The 27,324-nt window shown below is 37.7% G+C and overlaps 1 protein-coding gene across 1 annotated transcript in view; it reads right to left on the reverse strand.

Moving 5' to 3' along the window:
• TMC1 (transmembrane channel like 1) overlaps positions 1-27,324 on the reverse strand; it is a 135,876-nt gene that overhangs the window by 7,879 nt on the left and 100,673 nt on the right. The window contains exons 12-15 of the mRNA XM_035302443.3: positions 24,108-24,236; positions 13,177-13,244; positions 8,385-8,624; positions 2,474-2,599 (exon numbers count right to left, since the gene is read on the reverse strand). Coding sequence (XP_035158334.3) covers positions 2,474-2,599; positions 8,385-8,624; positions 13,177-13,244; positions 24,108-24,236 — 563 coding nt within the window. The remainder of the gene's footprint in view (positions 1-2,473; positions 2,600-8,384; positions 8,625-13,176; positions 13,245-24,107; positions 24,237-27,324) is intronic.

Below are 27,324 nucleotides of genomic sequence, written 5' to 3' on the forward strand. Positions count from 1 at the left end.
ATTTGGAGGATGAACTCAAAGATTCCACAAGTCATTTTAAGTTCTGGAATTCTCTATTTATCCACTATGTTTTTCTGCCTTGTAATGCACATGAAATAAGTATTCCTCACAAATCTTTTCCTAGTCTCCAAAGGAATGAAACTGCCTGCAGAGAACTAACCTGAAGTTCGCTTAGATACCCAAAAACTATCCAGGTTAATTTAATATCATCCACTAGGGGAAATTCAAAATACTAGTACAATTCTCTAAATACAGGTAATAAAAAGCTAAACCAATTGTATGGGCCCCATAAAGGAGAAGAGGAGATTTCAGAATTTGAAAAAAATAAAATAAGTAATAAACTAAAATTTGAGTTTTAAATCAGAACCTCAGAGCTACAATCAACCTTTCAGGACATCTATTTGACACTTGGCATGCTGCCAGCTTTTCACCAGGCTGTCCAGATAAAAGCAAACTAGGTCCTGCAGGCTGAAAAGGACTGCCAGACTGTTCTGTATGGCCCATGAACTAAGACTTGTTTTTCTGTCTTTAGATGGTTATATTAATAATTACTTAATTAGATCCTCAATTTTGCCTCTTGGCCTAGAATGTCTGCTATCTGGTCCTTTAATTAGAAAAAGTGTGCTGGGGCTGGGTCTATACCATCTGTAACAAATGGCTTTCAGCCCATCTGAAATTCCCACTGATTCTGATCCCTGTTTGGTGCTGCAAGTGAGTGGAGAAAAGAAGTGTGAAGAAGACCTGAGTTTAAATTCCGCTTATTAGTCACTTGATTGGGACCTAACTTCAATGTGTTATTGATAGTATGCCTAATGAAGCCAACTTCTCAAGGCTGTTAATGGGAATTAAAAGAGTCGATGTAAAAATAGTGCCTGAAACAAGGCAGTGTTCCTTTTAAACACTCTTAGGACAAATTACAAAATCTTTGGATTAAGGCATTTGAACAATGCCACTCCTTTACTTAAAAACAAAGATATCTCCTAACAAATTAAGAAAATAGTAACAAAATCTGACATTTACATTGTGATTGTGTGCATATGTGTGTGTGTGTTTTAAACAACACCTCACTTATAGCACTACAGGGCCTTGATTCTTAAAGGCCGCAGGATACTGATTAACATGCTCTCAGAAGCCACTGTATCATGGAAATATAGAGAAAGAAAATCGTTTCAAAGGCCGTCTGGGGAAACATGCTGTATTCGGTGGTCATTTTCTAATGCATCTGTGCCAGAGATTTACTATCAGATTCTTAATAGCACACCATTACAAAGTTATATAATATATAATGGTAATCTGATTTACTGTTTAATTATCCCTTCAGGTTATTAGCTCTCCCTCATAGAAAGAATCCTGGTAAAAAGAAGTGAGCACTGGATTTACTGTCAAAGGATCTGCTTTAGGTCACACTATGACCGTTTTACTCTCTCTCTCGCCTAGGGAAAATCACTTTCTTTCTGTAAGTCAATTTCTTAGGTAATAAAATTGAAGAAGATAAACCTGCCCTCACTACTTTATGTGGTTTGTGATCATGACAGTAACTGGGTCAAAATCCCTGCTCATTTACTGTAAACCACTGTGAGTTCTCTCCCTGAGATTTCCTCACCTTACCTTTATTTAAATGAACCCAATCCTTTGCATCAACTTTGTTCCTAAAGTGTCCTTGGTGTTGTTTAATATTTACCCAATGACTGAGAGTCACGGCAGTTCTGGATGTTCTATGTAGGAGGCACTTGGGGACTGAAAGGAAGAGCTAGACACTGCGTTTGGCTAGTCCACAGCAAGTCTATACTTTTACTTAGAATCTAAGTTTATCTGTGGTGGCCAAGAGTCAGAAGCCAATGAACATTATATGAAAACAAAAGTAATCTGCCAAGTTCCCCTTTTGAAATCACTTCTGAGTTTCAAGGGACAGACTATAGGAATGTCCCAAGACCCTCTGGTCCTTGATTGTATTATTGTGAACACACAGTTATCGACAGCCTTCTAATAACAAGGACAGGGCAATTTTTAAGATCCTTTAAGCCCTTGACCCTAAAATATAGACTTTAGGGCCCCCAAGGGGAATATTAACTTAGAGGCTCATTATTTCTGTATATTCACAGCCACCTGTTTTATGGAACAAGAGGTGGAGGCCAGGTTGTTGGGGAAAGCTCAATGTCCTGATTAGATTAAGCATTTAGCATTTATATTTCCCTTGGTTTAGCTGTTTACAGATAATTATTTTGGTTACTTGGGAACAAATCTTATAATCCTGGGGAAGCAAAGACAGATGCAGATGGCTGTGAATTACATCCAATAGGATCAGAATACGGCTCATGAATTTTAGCCTCTCATCACCATGTAATCAGTGTTGAATTTGGGTAGGTTACAGCACAACCCTTAGGGAGAGTGAGAGCGCTTAAAAAGCTGAAAAGTGAAAGCATCCAGGAAGAACATCACAAAACCTCTTTCTATGAGGAGGGAAAGCACATACACCATCACCAAAATGACAGCAATGACCAGCCCAGGGTTCGAAAGCTGTCTCAAGATCTTTGCCATCCAGCTTGGGAAATCATGCTCCAGAGTCTCTCCAATGACTTCAAACATTCTATTTTTGCCACTGGGGAAATTAAAAAAGGGGAGAGAAGTTTATTAAGAACATGTGGAAAAACTATGGTTATAGCAAGAAAACTGTAACTCTTTCCCCATTACTGCTTAGGTCCTCTTTCAGGTTAGGAATCCGATGTTTAGTTACAATTGCTGACACATTGACCTCATGTAGTCAATAGACGAGGAAGATATGAGAAATATGATCCCAATGTAAACATATACTAAAAGCAGTTATGAAATTAACCACATATTTAGGAGGAGATTTTTTAAAAACTGTATTTCTAAGATTTTTCTTGAAATATGTTTTGTAAATAGCTCCTAAGTCTGCCTCTCAGTCAGCTGTTCTTGCAGGAGAGCACTCTCTTTGAGCTAAGTAAACAGTGCACTTAATTTTTAATTAGCCTTGGAAATGAGAGCAAGAAATAGCCCAGTGGAATAAAATCCACATATAATCCAATATCTTTCCACGCAATAGCTTCCATCTCATTTTCCACCAGACTTCCTTCAGCAGATGTGTTAATAGGTAAGGTAACCACACCGAATAATGGGTTCTTTCCCTCTCAGTTTCTTCTCCTGGACAGGCCTGAATGAATACCAGCTTAGCTCCACTGCTAAAAGCCATGAAGGCCACTATCAGCCAGTATCTATCTATAAACTAGAAAGATGAGAACAGGATGTCTTGACTTAAGATAGAATAGCTAGAATTGTACCATACTATTCATAATACCATTATTTTTTCTGTATATATATATATATGCATATTTATTTTACTATGAAAAGATGAATTTTCAGAAGAGATTTGGATTGGGTTTCACCAAATTGTATGCATCCTCAGAATAAATGTTGGTGCAATATTTAACATAATGTTTAGTTTTGCTTTTGTATTTTAATCTTTAAGCATTTTCGACTACCAATGTGTGTCATTGTTAGACACACAAGTCAGTCCCAGATTATTATTTTTTTTCTCCTGATCTAACCAATACTATCTTCAAACAGAGTGACTCCAAGTATTTTGTCAGTAGTCGTTAGACTACAGAGGTAAAAGTTTTGCTTCACAAATTAAAGCTCTACACCCTAATTTTCAAGATCTATGATACATAAGAGGGAATGAAGCTTACAAGCAATATAAGATTATAATACCCTATTCCAATAAGTTTTATTTTTCACCATTCCATTCTAATTGTTCATACTTCCCAACACAACCTTAGCCAGATGGAATACAGGATAAGCAGACAAGTTAAAAGTACCAAAAAAGATAAGACCCTCTTTCCTCCCTTCTCTAGTACCTCAGGTTATAGCTGATGAATGTGGTTAGAGTGGGGGGATCCAAATTTTATTAAATTATCTCTACCCACAAAGGCCTTCTCAGCATCCACTGTGACCCAAAGCAAAGCCTCTGAGACCCTGGGCATTCTTGTATACCTTTTTCATGTCAGGGCTGTTACCAAACAAAGGAGTCCAGATATCTTAATTACACACAAACTCTGAAAGCATCTGCAAATCCTTGGCAATGCCTTCTCCTGCCAGGTTAGCCAAAGTGTGTTATTATACAATATACTCAGAATTCTTTTCCAGTTGTCTGTGCCTATCCATAGTCCTGCTGTAGGCATAGTGCCACTCTAGATTAGAACAGCTTATGAGGAGGCCTGTCTTCCCAGCTGGGTGATAAGCTCCACAGGACCAGAATCAATGCTTAATGCCTGGACTTAACCCTTTGTTTCCTCTAGTGCTTAGCGCACAATATGCAGACATTATTCATTCATTAATTCAAACTATTGATCAGCACTTTACTGTGTCCTAGACCCATGAGATGAAAATGCTCTATGCCCAATCTCTAGAAGTCAGCAAAACTATTAAGAAAAATAGATGCATAAAGCATGATTGCAAAAGAGCAATATAATAGCAGTGTCACAATATAATATTAACTTTTAAAACTAAAAACCTGCACCTAGCATACTAATAGGAACAGGAGGAAGCCAAATGCCTAGGCAGATAGGGGCAGGTACCCGGTGAAATGCCACCTCCGAGCCAAAGACAGTTTAAAGCCTGAAAGCCAAGCTACAAGTTAACTCCTCGGGCCGGTTTGAGAACTTGTCTTCCTGTTTGGGGCACTTTCCTTTGATTGATCCCCTATATAGGGGAAAACCAATTAGGATAGGGTAGGTATATGTAATATACTGTTGTGTCTACTTTGAGTGATATCTTCATTTCAACCTTTTTTGCATACTCACAAACCAATCAGCACACATTCTCCATCCTGTGCCTGTAAAGACTACAGACTCAGTTGGTAGAGGGGAGAGACAGCCTGACTTTGGGGAAGAGACAACCTGACTTCGGGGAAGATGACCTGCCCCTCCTGGCCCCTCTCCAACTCCCCTCTCTGCTGAGAGCCAATTTCATTACTCAATAAAATTCTCCACCTTCACCATCTTTCAATAATCTGTATGACCTCATTCTTCTTGGATGCTGGACAAGAGCTCAGGGTCCACCAAATGTGGGTACTCAGGAAAAGCTGTCACACTGGCCCTTTGCCCTCCCCGGCAGAGGGCAGCTGCCCCATGTAATGAGGCAAGGGGCCAGCTGAGCTGCTAACACACTGCCATCCATTGGGCTGAGGATGGTGGAGCTTAGGAAGCACTGTAACACCCCCTCTGGGGCTTCAGAGTCATGGGTATCCTCACTTGGGCACCACTGCATTCCCCTCAAGGTGACACACCCGGCCTGGCCACAGGCCCCACCTGGGGCATGCTCTTGTGTCAGTGCAGGGCATGTCTGGCCAGATCCTACACTCACTTGCTCACGTACTTCCTCCCATAAGGGGTTAACCACAGCAGGCCAAGTAGACAGGGTGACGCGCTATGAGTCCAGCAAAGGAGCTGAGAAACATCCTGCATCCATACAATCTCAGTTATGAAAAATTATGCTTAAAAGGCAAACCAGAATATAAAATGCTAAAACACTGTTATTTCAGGTTTCTGAGATTATGGGCAGCGTTTCTTTTCATGTAAAAATGTTTCTAAAATTTTTAGGTTTTCTAGCATAAGCACATATTATCTTTGCAGTAAGATGAATATACATGAAGAATAAAATTGCCATAATGTAAACACGGATGTGTATAAAAATCTAGAGAACCACAAATTGTTTAGAACTATTGACGTAGATGGAAGGAAACATCAGTGTCAGGAAATGAGATAGAACAATTAGGATTGTCTTCATCTGCTCATCAAATAAATAGTTTTAAAATTGTCAACTCTTTAAGATAAATCCATTTGCCACCCTATTGGAATATTTTCTTGGAAAATTTACCCTCTCTAGCCAGGTCTTATAAAACCAGACAAGCTAGAATATCTCATCAAATTGCTTCATTGAATGTACTATAGCCCTCTTACCTGAAAACTTTCCTGCACTGGAGAGCAACTAGCCATCACTGTGATACCTCCAGTAACCTAGTTCAAATTATTCTTTCTAAATTGTTGCTTGCCCAGGAGCCAGATAGAGTCAGACAACCTTCACCAGGAAGGTTAAGCAAATCACCTAAAACTTAGGGCTCATAAAGATGACAAACCATGAGGTACCTACTAATACAAGCATTCTCACTTCCTTTCTAGAGCAAAACAATCCTTTCAAACTTGTAAGTCCAGACTAATAAACAATGTAAACATCACATTCTTTAGCTCCAAAATGAGGAAACTGATAGGAAAAAAAAAAATCTAAATAGCATGGAGATATCCCTTCTGAGTGCTCCACTGAAAATATTGAAATTCCCTGATTTATCACAAATAACCCAACAGAACTGACTCAAGTAACCAAACACTACCTGTTCCCCAATAACCTATGAAAATTTAAAAATAAATGACTAATTTAAATAATAAAAAAATAAATTTCCCTGATTTCAAAATGATGATTTATGTGCAGTAATTTTTCCTAAGTTTGCCAATTAGAAAACTCTTGGTCAAAGTCTGATACTATGGCTTAACACAAACTATTTTGTTTTTTCAGTAAAAATCAGAGTAAATCAGTGTGTGACATAAGGAAAGCCAGAAGAGTTAGGACTTAACAAGCTGAAATTGTGCAACCATCGTTCATGTCTAACTCAATGGTATTGTAAATCTGAATGCATCTGTGTAACCACCACCCAGATCCATATTTACATTGTGTGGTTGCCCTAACAGACAGATCAACTTCCAATTAATAGCTTAATGCACACCTCAACTTATCCTGGATAATAAGTTGTGTGAAAAATTTGCAATTAACTAAAGCGGTTGAATGGCATATTTCTTGAACTTTGTACTCTGAGATTGGTTAGGGATTTATTGAGACAATGTCTCCATCAAAACTGTAATTTCATATTTAGTCTCCAGATGTCACTGTCTGCATTATTTATTTCAGCCCACTTGGAAACACACACACACACACACACACACACACACACACACACACACACAGCTTGTCAGCATCAGTTTTCTGAGCAGACAGAGCTTTAGTTGGTTTAGCTCAATCAGCTGGCTTAATATTTTCTCTGTTTTCTGGCAAAGCAATAACTCAGTCTACTGTTAGAGTGAAAATGTCTCCCATATACTTAGTCTCTTAGCAATGAACCTTTTGACTTTAATCAAGTAACTTGGGTCTGACAACATAAAGGGGGAATTTTATATGTAGGCATTACAGCATCATGCATATAATTCACATGGCTGGGTTTTTTTTGAAACTCTGTCACCAGGCTGGTGGAGTGCAGTGGCACGATCTTGGCTCACTGCAACTTCCGCCTCTCAGCTTCAAGTGATTCTCCCACCTCTGCCTCCCGAGTAGCTAGGATCACAGGTGCACACCACCACACCCAGCTAATTTTTGTATTTTTAGTAGAGATGGGGTTTCACCATGTTTGTCAGGATGGTCTCGATCTCTTGACTTAGTGATCCTCCTGCCTCGGCCCTACAGGCATGAGCCACCGCACCCAGCCCACATGGCTTTTTACAGTCTCATTTCCTTCACTGAAAAGGAGAAATAGCTCAAGTGCATGCTGGCAAGTGACTCAACATGCAGATATTCTTGGGAGAACTTGTGGTAGAATCATTTCTAAGGCCCTTTAGGGAAAGAAACCTCATCCTCCAGATCCCATGGACTTAGCTTTCTGATATGTGTCACAGAGAGAAGAAAACGCTGCCATTGAGAACTGTGGAAATGTACATCTCTGCATTGGATCAAGGAGCCTTTGTGACTTGAGTGATAATTAGGAGAGAATATATATGTGGACAGCCTTAATTTTTTTGCTAGCATGTTTCATTTTGGATAACAAATTGGGTGGCCCTCTTTATGCTCATTAGTATTTAATAATGATTCCATTTCCTAGGTAAAGTGTGGGGTATTCTCTCTCTCTCTCTCTCTCTCTCTCTCTCTCTCTCTCTCTCTCTATTGATGCACATGAGAAGTAGCGATAGCTCACTGGATGTGATGGCCCTGAGTCAGGCAAACTCACATTCAGATCAGTGTCATCAGACATTGCTCTTAGCTATCCCCTAACATGGAAACAGCTCAGATTCATCATAGTTTGCGCAGGCAGAGCCTGGAAAAGGATAAAGTATTTCCTCTTTTATGATTCCCAAATGAGGAAACAGATAGAGCTTGCCTAAGAATCTCCATGTCACCTAATGAACCTGAATACCCAAAGGGTCTCATTTATACCAACCAAAAAGGACATTGTTTGGGGAATAAAAATAGTTTATACAATGAAGAGCCATTCCCACCTCCACCCCTGAAAGAACACCATGACCAAGTCAAATTTCAAAACAAGAGACCTGAAGGGACCACAATCAAAAGATGGCGGGAGGGACACAATCATGTACAAGACAGGCATTGTGGACAGGAAAAGGATGAGCAGCAGCATGCCCAGGTAGAAGTTATTCGATCTGGAAGCTTTGAAGACCCTGGCCTCAGGAACATTGCAGCACATCACGGCCCAGCACTGGAAGTACATGGATGTGTGGAGTCGAAGGATATTGATGCCTGGGAGGCTGGGAGCAAAGAAGGAGCCCATCCTAGAAAGAAAACAGAACTCTGCTCAATTTTGAGTCCACTCCAAAGCAAAGTCACACCTCACCTTGACCACCACTTTCAACCACACAAACCCTTTTTATAAACTGCATTTATCTATTTCCATCTTCTAAACACATTTTGCCATTTTCTACATTATTGCAGGAATTGCATATCATAATTCTTTCATAGATAAGATGCTGCTAACTAACTATACCTACTATCATTAGTGAATTTAAACTACAACAGAATAAACAGTATTTATAATTCTTTTACTTCTTTCTTCTAATTCTAAAATTAACTGTTCTTAACACCCATATCATTGACTAATACATCTATAAATATAACTTGTTAAAAATAACCCTTAAAGTCGCTCCTATTCCAATAAACTGTAAGTTTGAATTCATCACTTTTGTCATGAATAATTAGTTTTTGCTTAATGACAGGAGGTGAAGGCTGCAGTGGACCATGACTACACTATTGAAAATAAAATGTTTGCTTAATGAAAGAAAACATTTAAATAATTTTTTTTCTGATGTTGATCATTTTCTCTTTGTAGGTGGTATGGTGTTTTAAAGCCAATTGCAAAGATGTATTTATGCCTGATAACATAGTGTTTTGTTGAAAATTTATAACTAGCTTATAGGTTTTTGAAAAAAAAATTGACACAGTTATTTAAATTTAGTTTATCTGTTTACTTTCTTACTTCAGCTTGTCTTGGAGTTTTGATAGGTATTTTAAAATACTGCTTTTAGGTGGAAACCACTTAGGTAAGGTCACTTTTACTTGATGGCTTAGTTGATTATTTCAATAAAATAAGTTTCACTCTTCTTGGGTGAGAAAATTCATTAGCATCATAAATCAATACAAATAGCAATTTATTATTTCAAAATCAAAAAGAAGATAGATGTGCACTTATTTTAAAAATGTAAAGGAAGCTCTGTCTTTTAAACTGTCCTATCTATAGTGAAGCCCTCAGCATTTCTCGCTAGGTTTAGCATTTTGTACTTCCTGGATATGTAGAATAGTTGTTTAGCCAATCCAATGGAAATTTGGTACATTACAGAGACATTTTAAATTTAGATGAAGAAATTATTTTTCACTATAATTGAACTTTTGCCAACCCAAAGTTAACTCATTTCTTAGAAAAGTGGAATCTTGTCACAATTTGGGTTCTTTGTGACATGATATCAGACAATAAATCTGAATGATATTTTACCATAATGAATTGAACAAAGACTTTGTAGGAAGTTAAACTATTTTTTTTTTCTAATGGGAGGATAGATTTTAAAACAATACAGTGAATTTTTGTTACAGGACAGCAAGAGAGAGGGAACCCCAAAAAAGTGAGCAAGTAAGCAAGTGATAATCCCAGCTAGTGGGTTAGAATTGCAAAGCACTAGATTATATCCCACAATACCAATGCTTGTTGATGTAACTTTGAGTCTTTCTAAAAATCAGGTGGTGACATCACTTATTTTGGCCAATAAAGTATGAATAGAAAGTAGGTGTCTTACTGCTGGGCAGAAAGTTTAAAACCCCTATGTGGTTTTTCCTTGTCTTCTCTCTGCTACTGTGATAGCAATGTTTCAGATGGATCCTATTCCATCTGTCTGTGGCTCCAAAGTGAAGATAAGTTCTAAGAGCAAAGCTCTTCTTCCACCCCACATTAAACATGTTCTTTTTATGAGCTGCTAAGATTTCGAGATTGTTTCATTGCTGCATAACTTAATCGATTCTAAAATGTAATTTTGCACATAATTCAAAATTGAGACTTGCCTAAAGCCACATATATTTGTATCTATATACATGCACATTGTTTGTATGTATATTCTTATTATTTGTGCATGAATCTATAAATAAATTTTAAAATTTCAAAATAAATATCACAAAGACATTTTGAACAAATAACTCAAGAGCCATAACCTAGAAAAACAAGTCCTGGCATAATATCTGAATGTTAATGCTCATCCTATCTTTGCTCATAAATCACTTATCATCTAGGCTCACTAAGTCCCTTACCCAGACTTGATCCTGTCATCTGTCAGTAAAAATCATTGTAATACCTTAGCCTTATAAAATGCTTTTCTTCCGGGAAGATCAAAGAAAATGAAAGCTTCTTTTATTTAACTCTCCTTATTACTTCAGTGACATGCACATGTCAGGTAAATTATTCACATCTGATCAACTGAGAAAGTCGGGGAGAAAAGGTGATAAACCTGGCCTGAGGGTACCCAATGAAGTGGTGCTGGAGCAATGTCCAAACTCTTTTTCTCTCTCACTCTGTGTTCTCTGCCATTTCTCCATAACCTGCTATGATAAAGATACTACGTGCTTTCATCACTTAAAAATATTAGCACAAACCATCATGTGTATTTAAAAAAGTAAGTGTATAAATGAAGATTACTGATCATTCAGCCAAATCATAACAAAATGGATTTTATCTATAAATGTTGATGTTAACATCTGCATAAATAACCTCCACTACTCAGCATCTCCAAAAGCAGTAATTCAATGTCTCCAGTCACAAGCCAATGGAACTGAATAAAAAATCCCCGTGCCATTTTCATTGTTTCTGTAGAAAATGATTAAACTCAAGCATTAGATCCTCATTCGTCATAAAATAATGGAACGACTGTGTGTGAGTACCTTTGCGCAGAGTGAACCTACTAATTTTACATTATCCCTGCTCCACATGTCCCTCCACATGACATGCCCATCCCTCATCAGCCTCCTAGGGTTAGGAAAAGAGTATTTGTGCCAAGTATTGACCTGAAGGTAAATAATAGAATAATAGTCAGTTTGCTTCTGGAACTTGGAAGAGTGTGAATATCTTTGTATACTCAAAAAACGCAATTCTGTTCTAATAGTCTCTTCAAACTAGCCAGAAGCAAGCTTGACCACTTGTCTGAAGAATAAATAAATAGAAAATGACAGCGCAGAGATATTGATAATGGATCTACCCATGAGAGAACTAGAAAAGCATTTTAGATATTTAAGAATTCCAACATGAACAATAGTGGACTAAAATAGTTGCAAAATCACAGGTGAAACCAATCAGGGCATCCATTATAACAGCTTTTCTGACAATAAAAATGTATTTCTAGGCCAATCTGTTTTCTTAACTCTGAGAGAACACAATCGACGTGCAGCAGATGTCTACATGAATGGTACCCACAAGGCCTGAGGGATTTATGACACTTTGTATAAAAGCCACTGATAGAACAGTGGTTTCTCATTACTCCCATAGCCGTGTTAGCCATTTTCTGCCATGACAGCAAATTGAACTCTAGGAAATGAAAGCTCAGAATCCACAGAAGCTGCTCCCTTTACTTCTGTGTCAGTAGACATTCCTTGGGCCACCTTAACTTTGACATTTTCCACTGCTTGGAAAATGAAGGATGCATTTCCTTCCTTAGTGACTCTGGACATATCAATCATACTTGGAAAATTTAGAAAGGAAAGGTATAAAAATCAGATTTTTTAAACCTACTTGACAAAGGAGGATATAATATTTTTATAGTGTCTTTTCCATATTGATTCATCCAGTCAGGCACAGGAATGTGACAGTCCCCATGAGAGGATGACAGAGCCCTTGAGGGTGGTCTTTGTGTGACTGAAACAAGACAGTTTTTGCATTTGCAGAGGGGTCCAGTGTCTGCCAGCACCCAAAGTTTTAATAATTCAGGCCAGCTATATTTGTGCAATATATGAAGTTTGTTCAGAAACTGAGTCTATACTGGCACTTGTGAATAGCACAATGGTGTGGGTGATAGCATAATATTATTTTAGCCACATGTCCCCAGGATAAAGTAGCCCGATAGTAATTGCTTGTAAGCTGGAAATCTAAAGTGACAGATTTCCAAGACACATGGTCCCCAGATGAATCAGATGTCAGGATTCAATTTTTAAACTCAAAAACGATTTCTACTGTATCGACTCATCTTAACCTGTCAAGTTTATAGTGAGAATGCTTTTATTTGACAAAAGATATGACAACCTTTCACACATGAAAAAAAAATTATTCCGATGTGCCAATGGTTACAAAATGAAGATCATATTTTAACTTGACCTTCATAAAACATGTGTTTCATATCGATAAACTCTGGATTTGATAAAATATTATTTTTTAAATTAGCTATAAGTTACATTTTGAATATATTTAGTAGTGACAACAAAATAAACTCGGTCTCCCAGAAATGACTTAGGTTAATTTATTTCATATTTAACATGTAGTAATGTAATTATTAATGTTTCAATACTAAATCCTGGTGTCACAAAATATAAAAATATAGTCTTCAAATAAATCTACCAACCAAAACATAGATTTCAATTATTTGATGAAGGAGTGCCCTGCAAAACAGAGCAACACCTTTGATGACTGACATTTAAGATATGGAAAAAAACAAAAACTATTTACAGGCATCCACTTCACAAAAGTAAATATTGAGTTAGACTTCGATTGTGTTCACCTCGAACACCAAGATTCAGTGCTTTGTGCAAAAATAACCTTGGAGGCTTTTCTGTAAGTGATAAGCTGTCCAACAGCTGGCCTACCAGATCATGCCTTGGTTGAAGATCAGAGCGAGGACGTTGCCACTGATGTCGAATTCTGTGTACGAAGGCTGGAGGAGACATGGTGTTCATTGGATTAGCATCTCACATGGTCAAAACTGAAAGGCAAATCGTTCTGCATAGGCATGGCTAAGGTTTCAACTACTTTCCTTCAGCAACAATAGCAGGATAATCACTAGGATAAGTAACCAGAGATAAATAAAACAAAGAAAGCACCTTTTTTTTTTAACACGAGACTCATTTTAAAATGCTGTCATCCAATGGTATGAAAGTATAGCAAGACAGGCTTTCTTATACACTGCTGGTGAAAGTAAAAACTGTAGCAACCTTTCAGAAAAACAATTTGAGACTGCATATTAAAAGCTTTAAAAATCTTATTCTTTTTGACTCTGTAAGAAAACTTCTAGAATCTGTCTTAATAAAATTATCTGAGGTGATAATAAACTTGAACAAGCAATGATAAAACCATCTAAGTGTTGAACATTAGTTAAGTATGTACAGTATATTTATACTATGATATATTGCTATGAATTACAATCATTTTGAAAGAATATGTGCATGAGCAAAAACTGTGCTCTAATGTTAAACAAAAAATATAAAGTCACACATTAATCAACTATATGAAACTACACACACAGACTGGAAAATAATCAGCAAGACAGTCATAGCTTATATGTAGGTGATGAACTATAATTTTCCTTTTCTTTTTTAAGTGTTTCATATTAAAAATTCTTTCGATGAAAATGTGAATTAACTTTAACATAAAATAAATATAGCAGAAGAAATGTAACAAAAGCTTTAGAAGTTATTCAATTCAATGTCCCGTCGTCAGGTCTTGGATAATACCATCATGCTCAGGGCAGCAACACTTGGCTGTTTATTTGTGCACAGGAGCCAAAAAAAAAAAAAAAAAAAAAAAAGGTTGGAAGTGGGAAACTGTGATAGGGTGGTCTATCCAAAGACTTCCTAGTGATACATTAGGCATCCTAACAGGAGGTTCTAACAATGGAGTTAGTGCTAATTAGCAAGGGCAATAAAACTGGCTCTTATTTAATTTGGGCTAGAGAATTAGAGGAGACTGACCAGTTGGTAATAAGGGAATAAGAGAGCAGCAAATATGAAATAAGAGTGCCAAGAAGACCATGGAAAAAGAGACCAAGATACCGGCAGGTCCCTAGCTGCTCAGATCTTATTATCTCCAGGTATGCTTCAGACCACACGTATCCCTGTAACAACTCCCTCCCCAACACACACACACACACACACACACACACACACACACACACACTGACTTAAGAGAGCCTCTATTCCTCCCAAACCTGAGAACTCAAAAATATACTTGTAAAAATATATAACTGGTCCCTGATTTGGAACTCCAACAAAACCATTCCCAACTTTCAAATGCTTGGGCTCAAGAGTCTCATGAATCCAGGCCTCAACTTCATCACTTTCCTAAAAGGCGGTATTACTGTTCTATTCAACTGAAACATAAAGACAATCTGCTTTGTAACAGATTCAGGATAGAGCAGCAAGTATGGCATAACAGGAATGGTTAACCCTCAAGGTAAAATAAGATGATACATAATGAAATAATGAAGAGTACTGTGTATTAAACAGAACAAAGACGACCTGGATAATTGGAGTATCATTCTAGATACTGTTGAAGGACAGCTACAAAGTGTTTCAGTAGTTAGCAGATTTTCTAGAAGGGCAATGACCACAAGAGGCAAAAAGGTTTGGTTGACAGTTTTTGTTCTGAAATCAGCAATGAAAAAAAAATGTGCCCCTCATGGAGAACAAATGAATTGCTTCTTTTCTGGAGAACACTAACTCTTGAGTCTTTTTCCTTCTAGGGGAGTGCCCTGCTCTGGATGATCTTCAGCACTTTTCCCCTGGAGCCCTGTGTGAATCACAGAACACATCTAAAACTATGCTCATTTGGGTGGCCTGTGCTATCTGTGGCCTTGGGACAGCCTTTTTCTGTGTCAGTTTAAAAATCAAACCTTAAACCTTGGCCTCCTTAGAATGGTGTGATGAGGTAAGCCCACAAAACTACTGAACATGGAAAAAGCTCGGTGTTTTAAATATCTATTTTCTTCACTCTCTTGACCTCCTGAAGGTCATTTGAGATGAAATATTTTATAACTAGTTGACTAGAAAGCATAAAGGACACCCTAGGGTCCCTACTTCATACTGTGTTTGTCACAGGAACAGCTGGAGGAACAAACCCCTTGGTATATACATTGGCCTGATGCAGAGCAAGGATATAGCGTGGTCATACTAGACCAAGTGGATTTTTAGAATAGACATTTGACAGAGATTCAAACCTGTATTTTAGACTTCACTCTACCATTTCTTAGTGGGATGAGCTGAGCAGGTCACTTATCTCATTAGGCTTAGTTTCCTGACACAAAAATCAATAAAAATGAACTAGACCAAGGGTCAGCATACTATGGTTCATGTGCCAACTCTGGACTGCCACCTGTTTTAACAAATAAATTTTTATTGGAATACAGCTATATTCATCCATTTATATATTGTCTACGACTAGTACTGAAACAATAGAGTTTAGCAGTTAAAACAGAGACGCTATGACTTGCAAAGGTTAAAATACTTACTATCTAGACCTTTAGAGCAGAAGTTTGCCAACTTCTGAACTATATATATAGTATAAAAGTCAGTGCTCATTTTTTTTTAGAGGTAGGCTTTTTTAAACATGAGGCTCTATTTTTAAATTTTAAAGCAATATTTTAATAAATATAAACCAAATTGCAATACATTTTTTAAAACAGTTTCTAAAACAGAAAAAAAGTCAAAGGTAAAAGATGGTTAGGGACAAAGGAAAAAACAGATTCTCTTGAACTTTGCAATCATAAAATTATTTGAATGCGATAAGTATAATAAACTCACTAATGGCTGCTCATTGCTGGTGAGATTGTTGGGGGCCAGCACCAGAAAAGCCCATGTGGATTTGGGCTAAAGTCCATCATAGTCAAAGGACTGGAAATGATGTTGTTTAATTTTTGGACTTTTGCTTGTGATGTGCTAGGTCAGTCATCCACCCAGAGGGAAGACATATGGTGCTCACTGGACAAAGAAAAGGCCTGGGAAGATCCCTTTTCTCTCTGCAAGTTTCGTTATTAGAGGCAGATTGCCAACCTGTGGATAACATGAAATGCAATTCAGGATCTTAGAGAGAATGAATTCTGTCACGGCATGAGTTGCCTGACCTTCTCCACATAAATCCCATTTCTCACAGCTGGAATCACTCTGCTTAGAGCTGCAAGCTGGCCTGGGCTGTGGCTCCAGAGAAGCGGCTCTTGAGTGTGGTCCTCAAACAACAGTCAGCTGCATCACCTGGGAACTTGCTAGAAAAGCACAGTCTACTGAATCAGAAGTGCTGTTTCCACAGGTCCTCAGGGGATTCTGATGCATGCTCAAATTTCAGAACCACCAATCTAGGGCACACTGTAGCCTCATCTGCTAGGATGATTGAGCACTTGAGGCTTTGTACTTCAACCATAGTTGAGAGCAGGATCCTGTTCACTGAAGCCAGATCCTGTCCACATATTCAAAGGGCACTTAAAATATAGTCTGCATTGTCCCTGTTTCCATGTTCTCTACTCCTCATGGTACCTTTCCAAACTGATATGTAATATCTCCACGTTCCCAGCTAGACAATAGTTGAACTTCTAATTCTGTATCCCATCTCATTTGCTAACCCCATTCTACTACAGGTATGCCTAAGGCTAGGAGCACTTTGAGTTCCAAAAGCCATAGGTTTGATGCATGAATTATTCAAGTTTTAGCAGAGGTTTTAAAATTTCTAGAGTCAAGTATTACAGTGAAAATTCAACATGATAGAAATTTGGTTGATGGCCTTGAAGGTGATGAGACTCGGGTTTCAGGCCTAACTCTACCCCTAACCAGCAATGTGTCTTTGAGCAATTATTTAACATCCTCTAGCCTCAGTTTACTGCAAAATAGGAACAATAATACCAGCTCACAGCATTGCTGGTATGATCACATGGAATAATATATGTATTTTGTAGATTTTCTGACACAAAATAAGCAGTACATCGAGATATAATGTAATACAATGTAATATGATTGGGAATCCACTCAGGTAGTTAGTCAATTACATGCCTCTTATTTACCAATAATCTTGAGCACCCTTCATCAGACTTTAAGCACCCTTCCCATCGCCATTTATATAAATTGAACAATGATTACCTTAAAAATACAATTGTGAACACCATGGTGAGTTTATTGAACATTCCCTTACCCCATCATACCCTGAATCTAATTCTATTTCTTCCTGGATATTCTTCACTTGCTTTGTTGGTAAATAGTAAGAATGGTGTCAATGAAAACTGAAGTGAAGATAAAGACATTCTGCATTGAACGGTTACAGGAAACCCAAAGTGTTTACAAGAAGTAGTACTTTGTCTTCAATTAGAGCAGTTAAAATCCTTCCTAGGGACAAATTATTCTTCTCCCCATGAAATCTTTTGACACACTGAGAACTATGCTCAGAGAAGCCCTGGGAGATACTAACTTACATTACATTAACTTACATTGATCTAATAATCTGCTCCAAGCCAGTAATTTTCCCACCTTAGTTAATCTTCATAGGTTTGTTGTGATAACACTATGACCATAAATTTATGACTTGAAAAATATTCATAATCCCTTTTAACCCAACTTACTTTGATAAAGCCAGTATATAATTCAGGACATTTAACATAACATTTTGGTCCGGAAGTGTACTTCATTGTCCTTATTATTCTCTCACTACATAAACTTAGGAACCTCATTTCAATACACAGGTGCAATTTTTCACATGTTGAAAACAAGCATTACAGTTGATTGTGTCAAAAGCCACCCAACTTTAGCATTCTATAGATCTCTGAATCTAATGGTGAAATCTGCAGAGTTTCTACAGAGGCTATTGTAATAAAAGTGAATAGGCTTTTTTAAAGGCCCTGTTTGTGACTTAGCAATTCAACTCAGAGAAATTTATTATAAGAAAATAATGTGTGCATCCATTATGATTTATCTATGAAGACATTTATTTACATGAATATAATTAAATGTCATAACAACACTTATCTTAAGAAAAATTAGACAAAGTTCAACTCAAAGTAAATTAATTAGATTAATTATACTACATTTACAGGCAGAATATTATACAACCATTTAAAAGGTATGTTATAAAACAACAGTTAATAGCATTGGGAAATGGTCACCGGTAGGCAAAACAAATAAAAGCAGGTAACCAACCTATCTACCTATCGGTGTACACACATACATATGCAAATGCATATATGTGTGTATTTATATAAATCTATGTTACTATATATAAATATGTAGCACTTGTTATCTAAGACTTTGATTAAACAATTCAAATAATCTCAGTGGCAGAGATAACCTATGACTTTTACTTTTGTATTAGCTTTGTTGTATTCTCCAAATTTTTTACAATTAACTGCCATTATTTTTTGAATTCAGAAGAGAAAACATAAGCTTTGTGTGTGTGTGTGTTTGTGTGTGTGTGTGTGCGTGCATAGTAGAAAGGACCACGTTTTTCTCTTTTATTTCTCACAGAATTCTCAAGTATCTCCTCTGCCCATCTTGGGTTCTCCTTCTGTACATGACAGGTACTTTCTGAAACCATATTGTTGATTAGCAGGTCTAGGAGAATAGCAGATAGAGATTTTCTTTTTTTTTTTTTTGTAAAGTAAAAAAAAGAGAGAAGGAGAGGAAGAAAGAGGAAGAAAAAGAGGGAGAGAGAACAGGAATATTGCTTCATTCTAAAAATGGGTATTAATAATGGCCGATCAATATTTTGTATATTTAAAATGGAGAACTCTATAAATATTTATTGAGTTTACTTGTTCTGGATCTGAGTTGAAGTCCTGGATATCCTTATTAATTTTCTGTCTCGTTGAGTCTAAATCTCATTATTCTTATGTATCTGGGTATTAAGATCTCTTATTGTTGCATTGATCCTTTTACCATTGTATCTTTGTTGCTTTGAAATCTATTTTATCAAATGTGAGAATTGCAACTCCTGCTTTTTGTTTATTTATTTTTGCTCTCCATTTGGTTGGTAAATTTTTCTCCAACCCTTTGTTTTGAGTCTTTGTGTATCTTTGGATATACCATTAGGTTTTGGCTGTATCTTTTGATTGGGGGATTTAGTCGATTTAAATTTAGGGTTACTGCCATTTGATGTTAACTGGCTATTTTATCCATTCGTTGATGTAAATTCTTCTTTATGTTGATGCTCTTTACTTTTTGGTATATTTTTAGAAAGGCTCATACTGGTTGTTCCTTTCTATGTATAATGCTTCTTTCAGAAGTTCTTGTAAAGCAGGCCTGGTGGTAATAAAATCTCTGAGTACTTGCTTGTTCATAAAAGATTTTATTTTTCCTTCAATTGTGAAGCTTAGTTTGGCAGGATATGAGATTCTAGGCTGAAAGTTCTGTTCTTTAAGTATGTTGAATATCTCTTCTGGCTTGTAGGGTTTTCGCTGAGAGATCTGCTGTAAGTCTAATAGGCTTCCCTTTATGGGTAACCTGGCCTTTCTCTCTGGCTGCCCTTAGTATTTTCTCCTTCGTTTCGATCCTGGTGAATCTAATGATTATGTTTCTTGGGGTTGCTCTTCTTGAGGAATATCTTTGTGGTGTTCTCTGTATTACCTGGGGTTGAATAGTGTCCTGCTTTGCTAGATTGGGAAAATTTTCCTGGATAATATCCTGAAAAGTATTTTCCAGCTTGGATTCATTCTCTCCATCACATTCAGGTACACCAATCAAACGTAGATTGGGTCTTTTCACATAGTCCCATATTTTTTGGAGACTTTGCTCATTCTTTTTTACCCTTTTTTCTCTATTATTGAATCCCAGGACTGGGAATCAATAAATTGGACGTCGACTCAGAAACCTAATTAGAAAGGCGGTAATTGTAAAGACGATAGATGGATAAATTTATAATAAAGGGAAAAAAACAGCCTAAGAAGGCCGAGCATACCCAAAATCAGAACCCCTCTCCCTCTACAGGGGATTGCAGTTCCTCATCAGCAATGGAACAAGCCCTGATGGAAAAGGACTGTATTCCATTATCTGAAGTAGGCTTCAGAAGGTGGATGATAAGAAACTTCTGGGAATTAAAAGAGCTTGTTCTAACCCAATGTAAAGAAACTAAGAACTTTGAAAAAAGGTTTGACGAAATGCTGAAAAGAATAGACAATATAGAGAGGAATATAAATGAACTAATGGAGTTGAAAAATACAACACGAGAACTTAGTGAACTACGCACAAGTTTAAATAGCAGAATGGATCAAGCAGAAGAAAGGATATCAGAGGTCGAAGACCAACTTAATAAAATAAAACGACAAGACAAGAGCAGAAAAACGTTTTCATCAGCCTTTTCTGCTCTAATACACCCTCATTTTAGTGTTTTTTTTTCTTTTTTTTCCTTTTTGAGATGGAGTCTCACTCTGTCCCTAGGCTGGGGTACAGTGGTGTGATCTCGGCTCACTGCAACCTCTGTCTCCCAGGTTCAAGTGATTCTCCTGCCTCAGCCTCCTGAGTAGCTGGGACTACAGGCGCATGCCACCATACTTGGCTAATTTTTTGTATTTTTAGTAGAGATGGGGTTTCACCATGTTAGCCAGGATGGTCTCGATCTCCTGATCTCATGATCTGCCTGCCTCAGCCTCCCAAAGCACTGGGATTACAGGTATGAGCTACTGTGCCTGGCCAGTTTTTTAAATTTATGCCTGCATTGCTCATACTGTCTAGCTCTGGGTCCCTGTCTTACATTTGTCCCTCCACAAGGGACTCCTTTCATCTCTTGAAATCCTGATCATCCTTCAAGACTTAGTTCAAATGTCTCCTCCTCCATGTCTGCATTTCTACTAATATACCTCTCTTTCTCTCTCTCTCTCTCTCTTCCAAAGGGCCATACAATTGATTTCTCCTGTGGCATTTACATTTTATGTTCCTTATCGATATTGGTAGCTTTGAAGAGAAAGGAGTGGTGAAGAGCATGAGGAACAGGAGAATGAATAACCCAACTGTAGATGGCAGTGGTTTCTCAATACTAGCCAATTTCTCCCTAGTGGGAGTATGAACTGAATGTTGCCAGTCCTCTCAAGAAATACAAGAAATTCATATGCTTTTATGTAAAAGTTCTCATTTTAAAATATTAGCTCATAAAAAAATGAAACAAAAATAAACACCATCACTGGCATACCAAACAAAAATATCCTTTAGCTGAATCTACCCTGCCGGACAAATTTGCAACCTCTCCGTAAGTCTACATCTTCTACAACACTGTATTCCGTTATCACCTAGCACAGAGTTTGCTCATAATGGCTCGCACCTAGTAGGCCCTCACCCGTGTAAGCTATCCATTTGATAAGTCAACGACAATGGGATCTACATCAAAGATTCGTCATCCATCATTAATGTTTTAAAACTTGTTTTGATTCTGACAGAGCTTTTTTGAGCCTTCCAAAGGTAACGTGGAAGAAAATTCTTTATGACCTAAAACAGGAACTTGTCTTTTTTCCTGTACTTTGTACTAACCCAGGAGCACTGTCAGCACTCAATAAATAATAAATTACAGTCATTTAATTACAGCTTTTATGCATCCAGGTCATGTTATATTGAATTCATATTTGCAGTTAGATTTTCTGCCAGAAGAAAGCAGCCAAGGGATAAAAGGTAAGCACAAGCCAAGCAATGGTCTAAGGAAGAAATGGCCATTTTTATGTCTGCCTCAGAGGAGCTGAATCAGGCAAGGAAAATAGAAATGAAACCAAGCCAGCTGAATACCTCATAGCAAAGAATGAGAAAGCAACATGAGAGCATCCTGGATCTATAGCCATTACTTCACTGTCGTTCACTGAAGAGCATTACCTAACTGCTTTTGGCCAGTCCGAGGAGACACTTTCAATGAGGGTGATAGACATGACCTCATAAAAGGTTCCATCTCAAAGTCAGACAGCCAGACAGAAGATCTAGCCTGAAATCTTGAAAACAGTCCTTAATGTGGGACTTATCTAGAGACTAGAGGGCATGAGATAAAACAGATAGAAGATCAGCTATAAGGGATATTCCCTCACTGGTGAGGAGAGAAGCATGACTGGCTCAAGAACTCAAAAACGTTACAAACACTGAGACTCTGTAGGCACATGCTTCAAAGGAGGCAGAGTTCTGCCAATGGAGAGTGCTGCCTTGATGGTGCTAAGATGTGAGACTCAACATTCAAACAGCCAGCCAACACATGGTGCCTGTGATGTGACTCATACAGTTCAAATAACAGAGGTCAGGGACTCTATTTTCATAGAGTATTAATTCTAACAGAGGGAGATAGACCATAAATACATTTTATAAGAGTAATATCAAATAGTTGCACAGCTTATGAAGAAGACAAAACAGTGTGTTGAAATAAAGAGTGCCTGATTAGCTATGTTAGAATAGGTAGTCAGAGAAGAGCTCTAAGTAGGTAACATAACAGCTGAATCTAATGACAAGAAGAAATGAGCTATTCCAAGTTCTAGGGCAACAGCATCCCTTGAGGGAGAAACAGCAAGTGCAAATGTAAGGATCACCTTGTGTTTGAGCATAAAAAGCAGTCCATTGGCCGGGCGTGGTGGCTCATGCCTGTAATCCCAGCACTTTGTGAGGCCTAGGTGGGCAGATCACCTGAGGTCGGGAGTCCGAGACCAGCCTGGCCAGCATGGTAAAACCCCATCTCTATTAAAAATATAAAATTAGCTGGGTGTGGTGGCGCAAGCCTGTAATTTTAGCTTCTGGGGAGGGTGAGGCAGGAGAATCTCTTGAACCCAGGAGGCAGAAGTTGTGGTGAACCAAGATTGCACCTTTGCACGCCAGCCTGGGTAACAAGAGCAAAACTCTGTCTCAAAAAAAAAAAAAAAAAGATAAAAGAAGCCCATGTTTGTGAACTTTACAAAGCAAGAGCAAAAGTGGTAGCAAATGACTTGAGAGAGACAGAAAAGAAGCAGATCATCCAGGGTACTGAAGGCCTAGAAATGGATTCAGAAGTCATTCTAAGTACTTGGGAAGCCACTGGAAGATTTTAAGCAAATGAGTACTACCAATCCCCCCGGTCGTATTTCCTGAAATGACTGAAGCCAGTTTGACTGCAAAGGAGGACAGTGGAAGCCAGACGATGTGCTAGTCAGAGTGATGAGTGTGCTGTTGACCTCAGACATTGCTGGGGGACCTGAGGTTTGGTATAGAGGGAAAGCTAGTGATGGAGTCAGCATCAGTGTGGTTCCAAGAAATTAGAGCCGCTGTTTCAGGAAAAGAAGCCACCCCTGCCAGAGTTTAGCTCCACGACTTGCCAGATGCATGACAGAAAACGAGGCCTTCCTTGAACCTTCTGCAATCTCTTGTTTGTGTCTCTGTCAAGCTCTTATTAGATTGTGAAGTTTGTGAAGCAAGTACCATATTTACCAAATCCTTTAATCCTCCCCCCACAACTACTGCACAGTGACTGGCACATGATAATATCCAGGAGTTTAGAATTCAAAGGCATAAGTAGAATATGCAGTTGATATTAACCATCCTTCCCTGTTTCTAGATAGGGAGAATGGCCTACAGGGCCAAGATTTACTGAGTTCAACATTTTAACTAACAAGTTGAGGTCCATTGCTATTGCTATCCTGTGCTAATTTTACTAGGATATTGTAAATCATGATACTCAAGTCTGACCTTCTCTGCACTATAAATGTACTCATTGGTCTTCATTTATTGACATCTAAAAAGATGACCCCACCTAGTAAACTCTATGATGCCTTTCTCTTATATAGTGTGTGTAAATGATGAATCACAAAGGAAAAATCTTATAAGAACAAAATTAACATCATACTTACGTATCCGTATTCCAAGTCCCAGCACCAACAATAATTGCAAAACCTCACAAAACATGCTCTAAGAAAGTCCCCAATGAGGATTGTGACGTAAGTTGTCAGAACATCAGAGACTGTCAGCCGCACAAACTCCTGTTGAGATATTATCTCTATTAAAACACACAGTTCCGTCTTCAAATGGTCCTAGAGTTGGCATTAAATCTGTCATGTTTCTAAAGAAGTATTGGCGTGAAGACTGCAATTAATGGCAAAAGAAGAAAACGACTAGGCATTTCAAGAAAATAAAAAATATTTTACTCCTATTTTATCACTTTAAAAATAATTATTTCCCATTTACTAAATCAAAAGTTTTCTTTTTACTGAGAAATTTTATACATGATACAAAAACCAAAAACAGATAGGAAAATATTGACCACACAGCAGTTTAAAATTTTATGTCATGAATGGCACTATTTACAGACTTGAAAGACAAATGTGGAAAAAGTACTTGCAGCATATATGATAGAGGATGAGTACTGCTAACACATTAAAAGCTTTTACAAATCAGTATGAATATAGGCGACAATCCGATGAAAAAAGAAACCGGCAAAAGGCACGAATAAAAAATTCACAGAAGAACATATACCAACAGTCCACTAAAACTCAAAAATACCTAGACCTCACTACTAAAAATGCAAATAAAAACAATGAGTTGTTGCCTCAAAGAGTGATAAATGTAAAATCTACGTTTCTTCATATTGGTGAGTGCAGTGAAATAGCATGAGCATAAACTGACGGGGAAGTTAAACTGGGCACAACGTTGGGGAGAAATGTATTCAAATCCACCACATTTTAAAATGTTTGGAGCTTGATCAAGAAAACCACTTTTAGAAATGCCTGTGACAGCAATGTTCACACACGTGCATAAATCTATACATACAATCATGAAAGTACTGCTTCTTTCATATTAAAAATAGAAAAATTCAAATATGCTTGGGAGATTAATTAAATAAAACAAATTAATTGTCTGTACAATGGTATATTATATCGTAATACCTTAAAACAAAATGCTATTGTGGTGCTGGATGCCTAACTATGTGACTACATTAGAAACCACTGAACTGTGTATTTTTAAATTTTTTAATGTATTTTTTTTAACTTTAAGTTCCAGCTACCTATATAGACTCCCCTGTAAAGTAACTAGTGAGTAAAAATTATCTCTTAAGGTGAAGAATCATTGAACTTCGAGCTGTTAGGTTGAGTTCTAGCTCCACACCTCAGAACAGTGCTTCCTAAATCCTGTGCTGTCATGTACAATCTTCACAGTCCTTGCCATATCCAAGTACCATGTGAAGTATTATTTATCTAATATTTCTTTTAACTTTAATATAGTTTATTTTATAAGGTAATTGTTACTATTATAAATAGAAGATGTATATATCATCTGCCATAAATATGTTAGCTATAAATAAATACGATGAAAACAAAAACTTATGTTGAAACTTAAATATATAAATATAAGAGACAGCCTCAGCTTTGGTTCCCCCTTTTCCCTGTGAAAAGGGCTTTTAAGCAGTAGCACATTTTGGGACGTGATATCAGAGAACAGGAGAGGGGAGTGGGAAGAATAAGACAGTGAAGGAGAGAAAGTCTCTCCACCAAGGTGTGTTACAAGCTGTCACTACTAAGGTAAGTGGATCTTAATTCCTTCTGGGGACCCACCTAGTAGACATACAGAATAAGCCCCAGAATTGTCCCCTCAGGAGATGGAAGAGGGACGTATTTATCCACCAGCTCTCATTTCCCGTTAGACAAGCATGGCCCCATAGAGAATTAATGTTCCATGTGGTGACTGCAGAGAACGCTGGAGTAAAGGTAAGAATATGTGTGCAGAACAGTCTAGATGCTGTTATGTAACAGTACATGCAGTTGTTTGCTGCCATAACTGGAGTGGAAAAGTGGAGCAAGAGAGTGTAAGGTTTCTGCATAATCTGATGCCTGTCTAGTGATCCATATTCTTTTTACATTTCTCTTCCCTTTTCTGTGTTTATCTTTATCTTCTCTGGTCCAGGCCCACTGGCCTTCTTTTAGACCCTCAAACTTCATACTCCTGCAGGCCAAAGGGTCTTTGCATATGGTCTCACTCAACATATGGTCTCAATCACACTTGCTAGACCTCTTTCTTGACTCAGTGTATGCAAGCAGCTATGCATCCTTACAGCATCACTAATTTAGTAAAGTCTCCCTCAACTCCCTGACAAGGGTAAGCTCCCTATAAAAGGTTCCAAGGGTCCATGTATTTCATTTTTGTAGTACTTGTTACTATTGTAAATTTATAATTTTTGGTCTATATTTGTTCCCCAGTGTATCTCTAGTATCTAGCACAATGCCTGGCAATTACCATGCACTCAAAAAATACAAAATGAATGAATAATTGATAGTATTCCTGTGGTTATTTTTGGACATAATTTTTTCTCTTTCCTACTCTTTGTCTCCTTTCCTTTCCTGAGGCAGTTCTTTGCATTTATTTATTTATTTATTTATTTAGAGACGGGGATCTTGCTATCTTGCCCAGGCTAACCTGGAACTCCTGGGCTCAAGCAATCATCTTGTCTCAGCCATCCAAGTACCTTGAACTACAGACACATGTCTCCATGCCCACCCTTTCCAGGCAATGTTTAGCTCAGATTCTAATAACTAGCATCAATTAGAGGAAGGCTATGCGGGATATTTTTACTGCCAGGTCTAGAAGACTTCCTCAGGTAAGAAAACATTTCAGAGTGGTTTGGAAGTCCTCCACATCCTCTTAAGCATCCTCATCCCAAAGGTTGAAATTCTATTTCTTCCCAAGCAGTGACTTAACATTAACATAAAATATCTGAAGAGGATTCAAACATTGTATTAAAAATTTTAAATGTTTATTTATATACCATAGGAAAAATATATTTTAAAAGAAAGGTAATTCAAAAAATGGTAGCCCTGCCCATTTCAAGGACATCATCCATTCCTAGTTCCTCCTGTGCTTGTCAGGATGGGGAGCACAGCCCCCACACAGGTCTCCTGCTAAACCCACACTCTGCACCTAAAAACTTTGCACACACAACATTGCTTAAAATGCCCTGACAGCTTTGACCAGCAAAGCTAAAGGAATCATTTATTAATAGGTAAAAGGAAAACACCAGGCAAGGAATATCATAAAGGGCCGCCAAATACAGATGTTGCAAGGCAGGCATTTGGAGAG

Source organism: Callithrix jacchus, chromosome 1, assembly GCF_049354715.1.
Source record: "Callithrix jacchus isolate 240 chromosome 1, calJac240_pri, whole genome shotgun sequence".
NCBI classification, from domain to species: domain Eukaryota; kingdom Metazoa; phylum Chordata; class Mammalia; order Primates; family Cebidae; genus Callithrix; species Callithrix jacchus.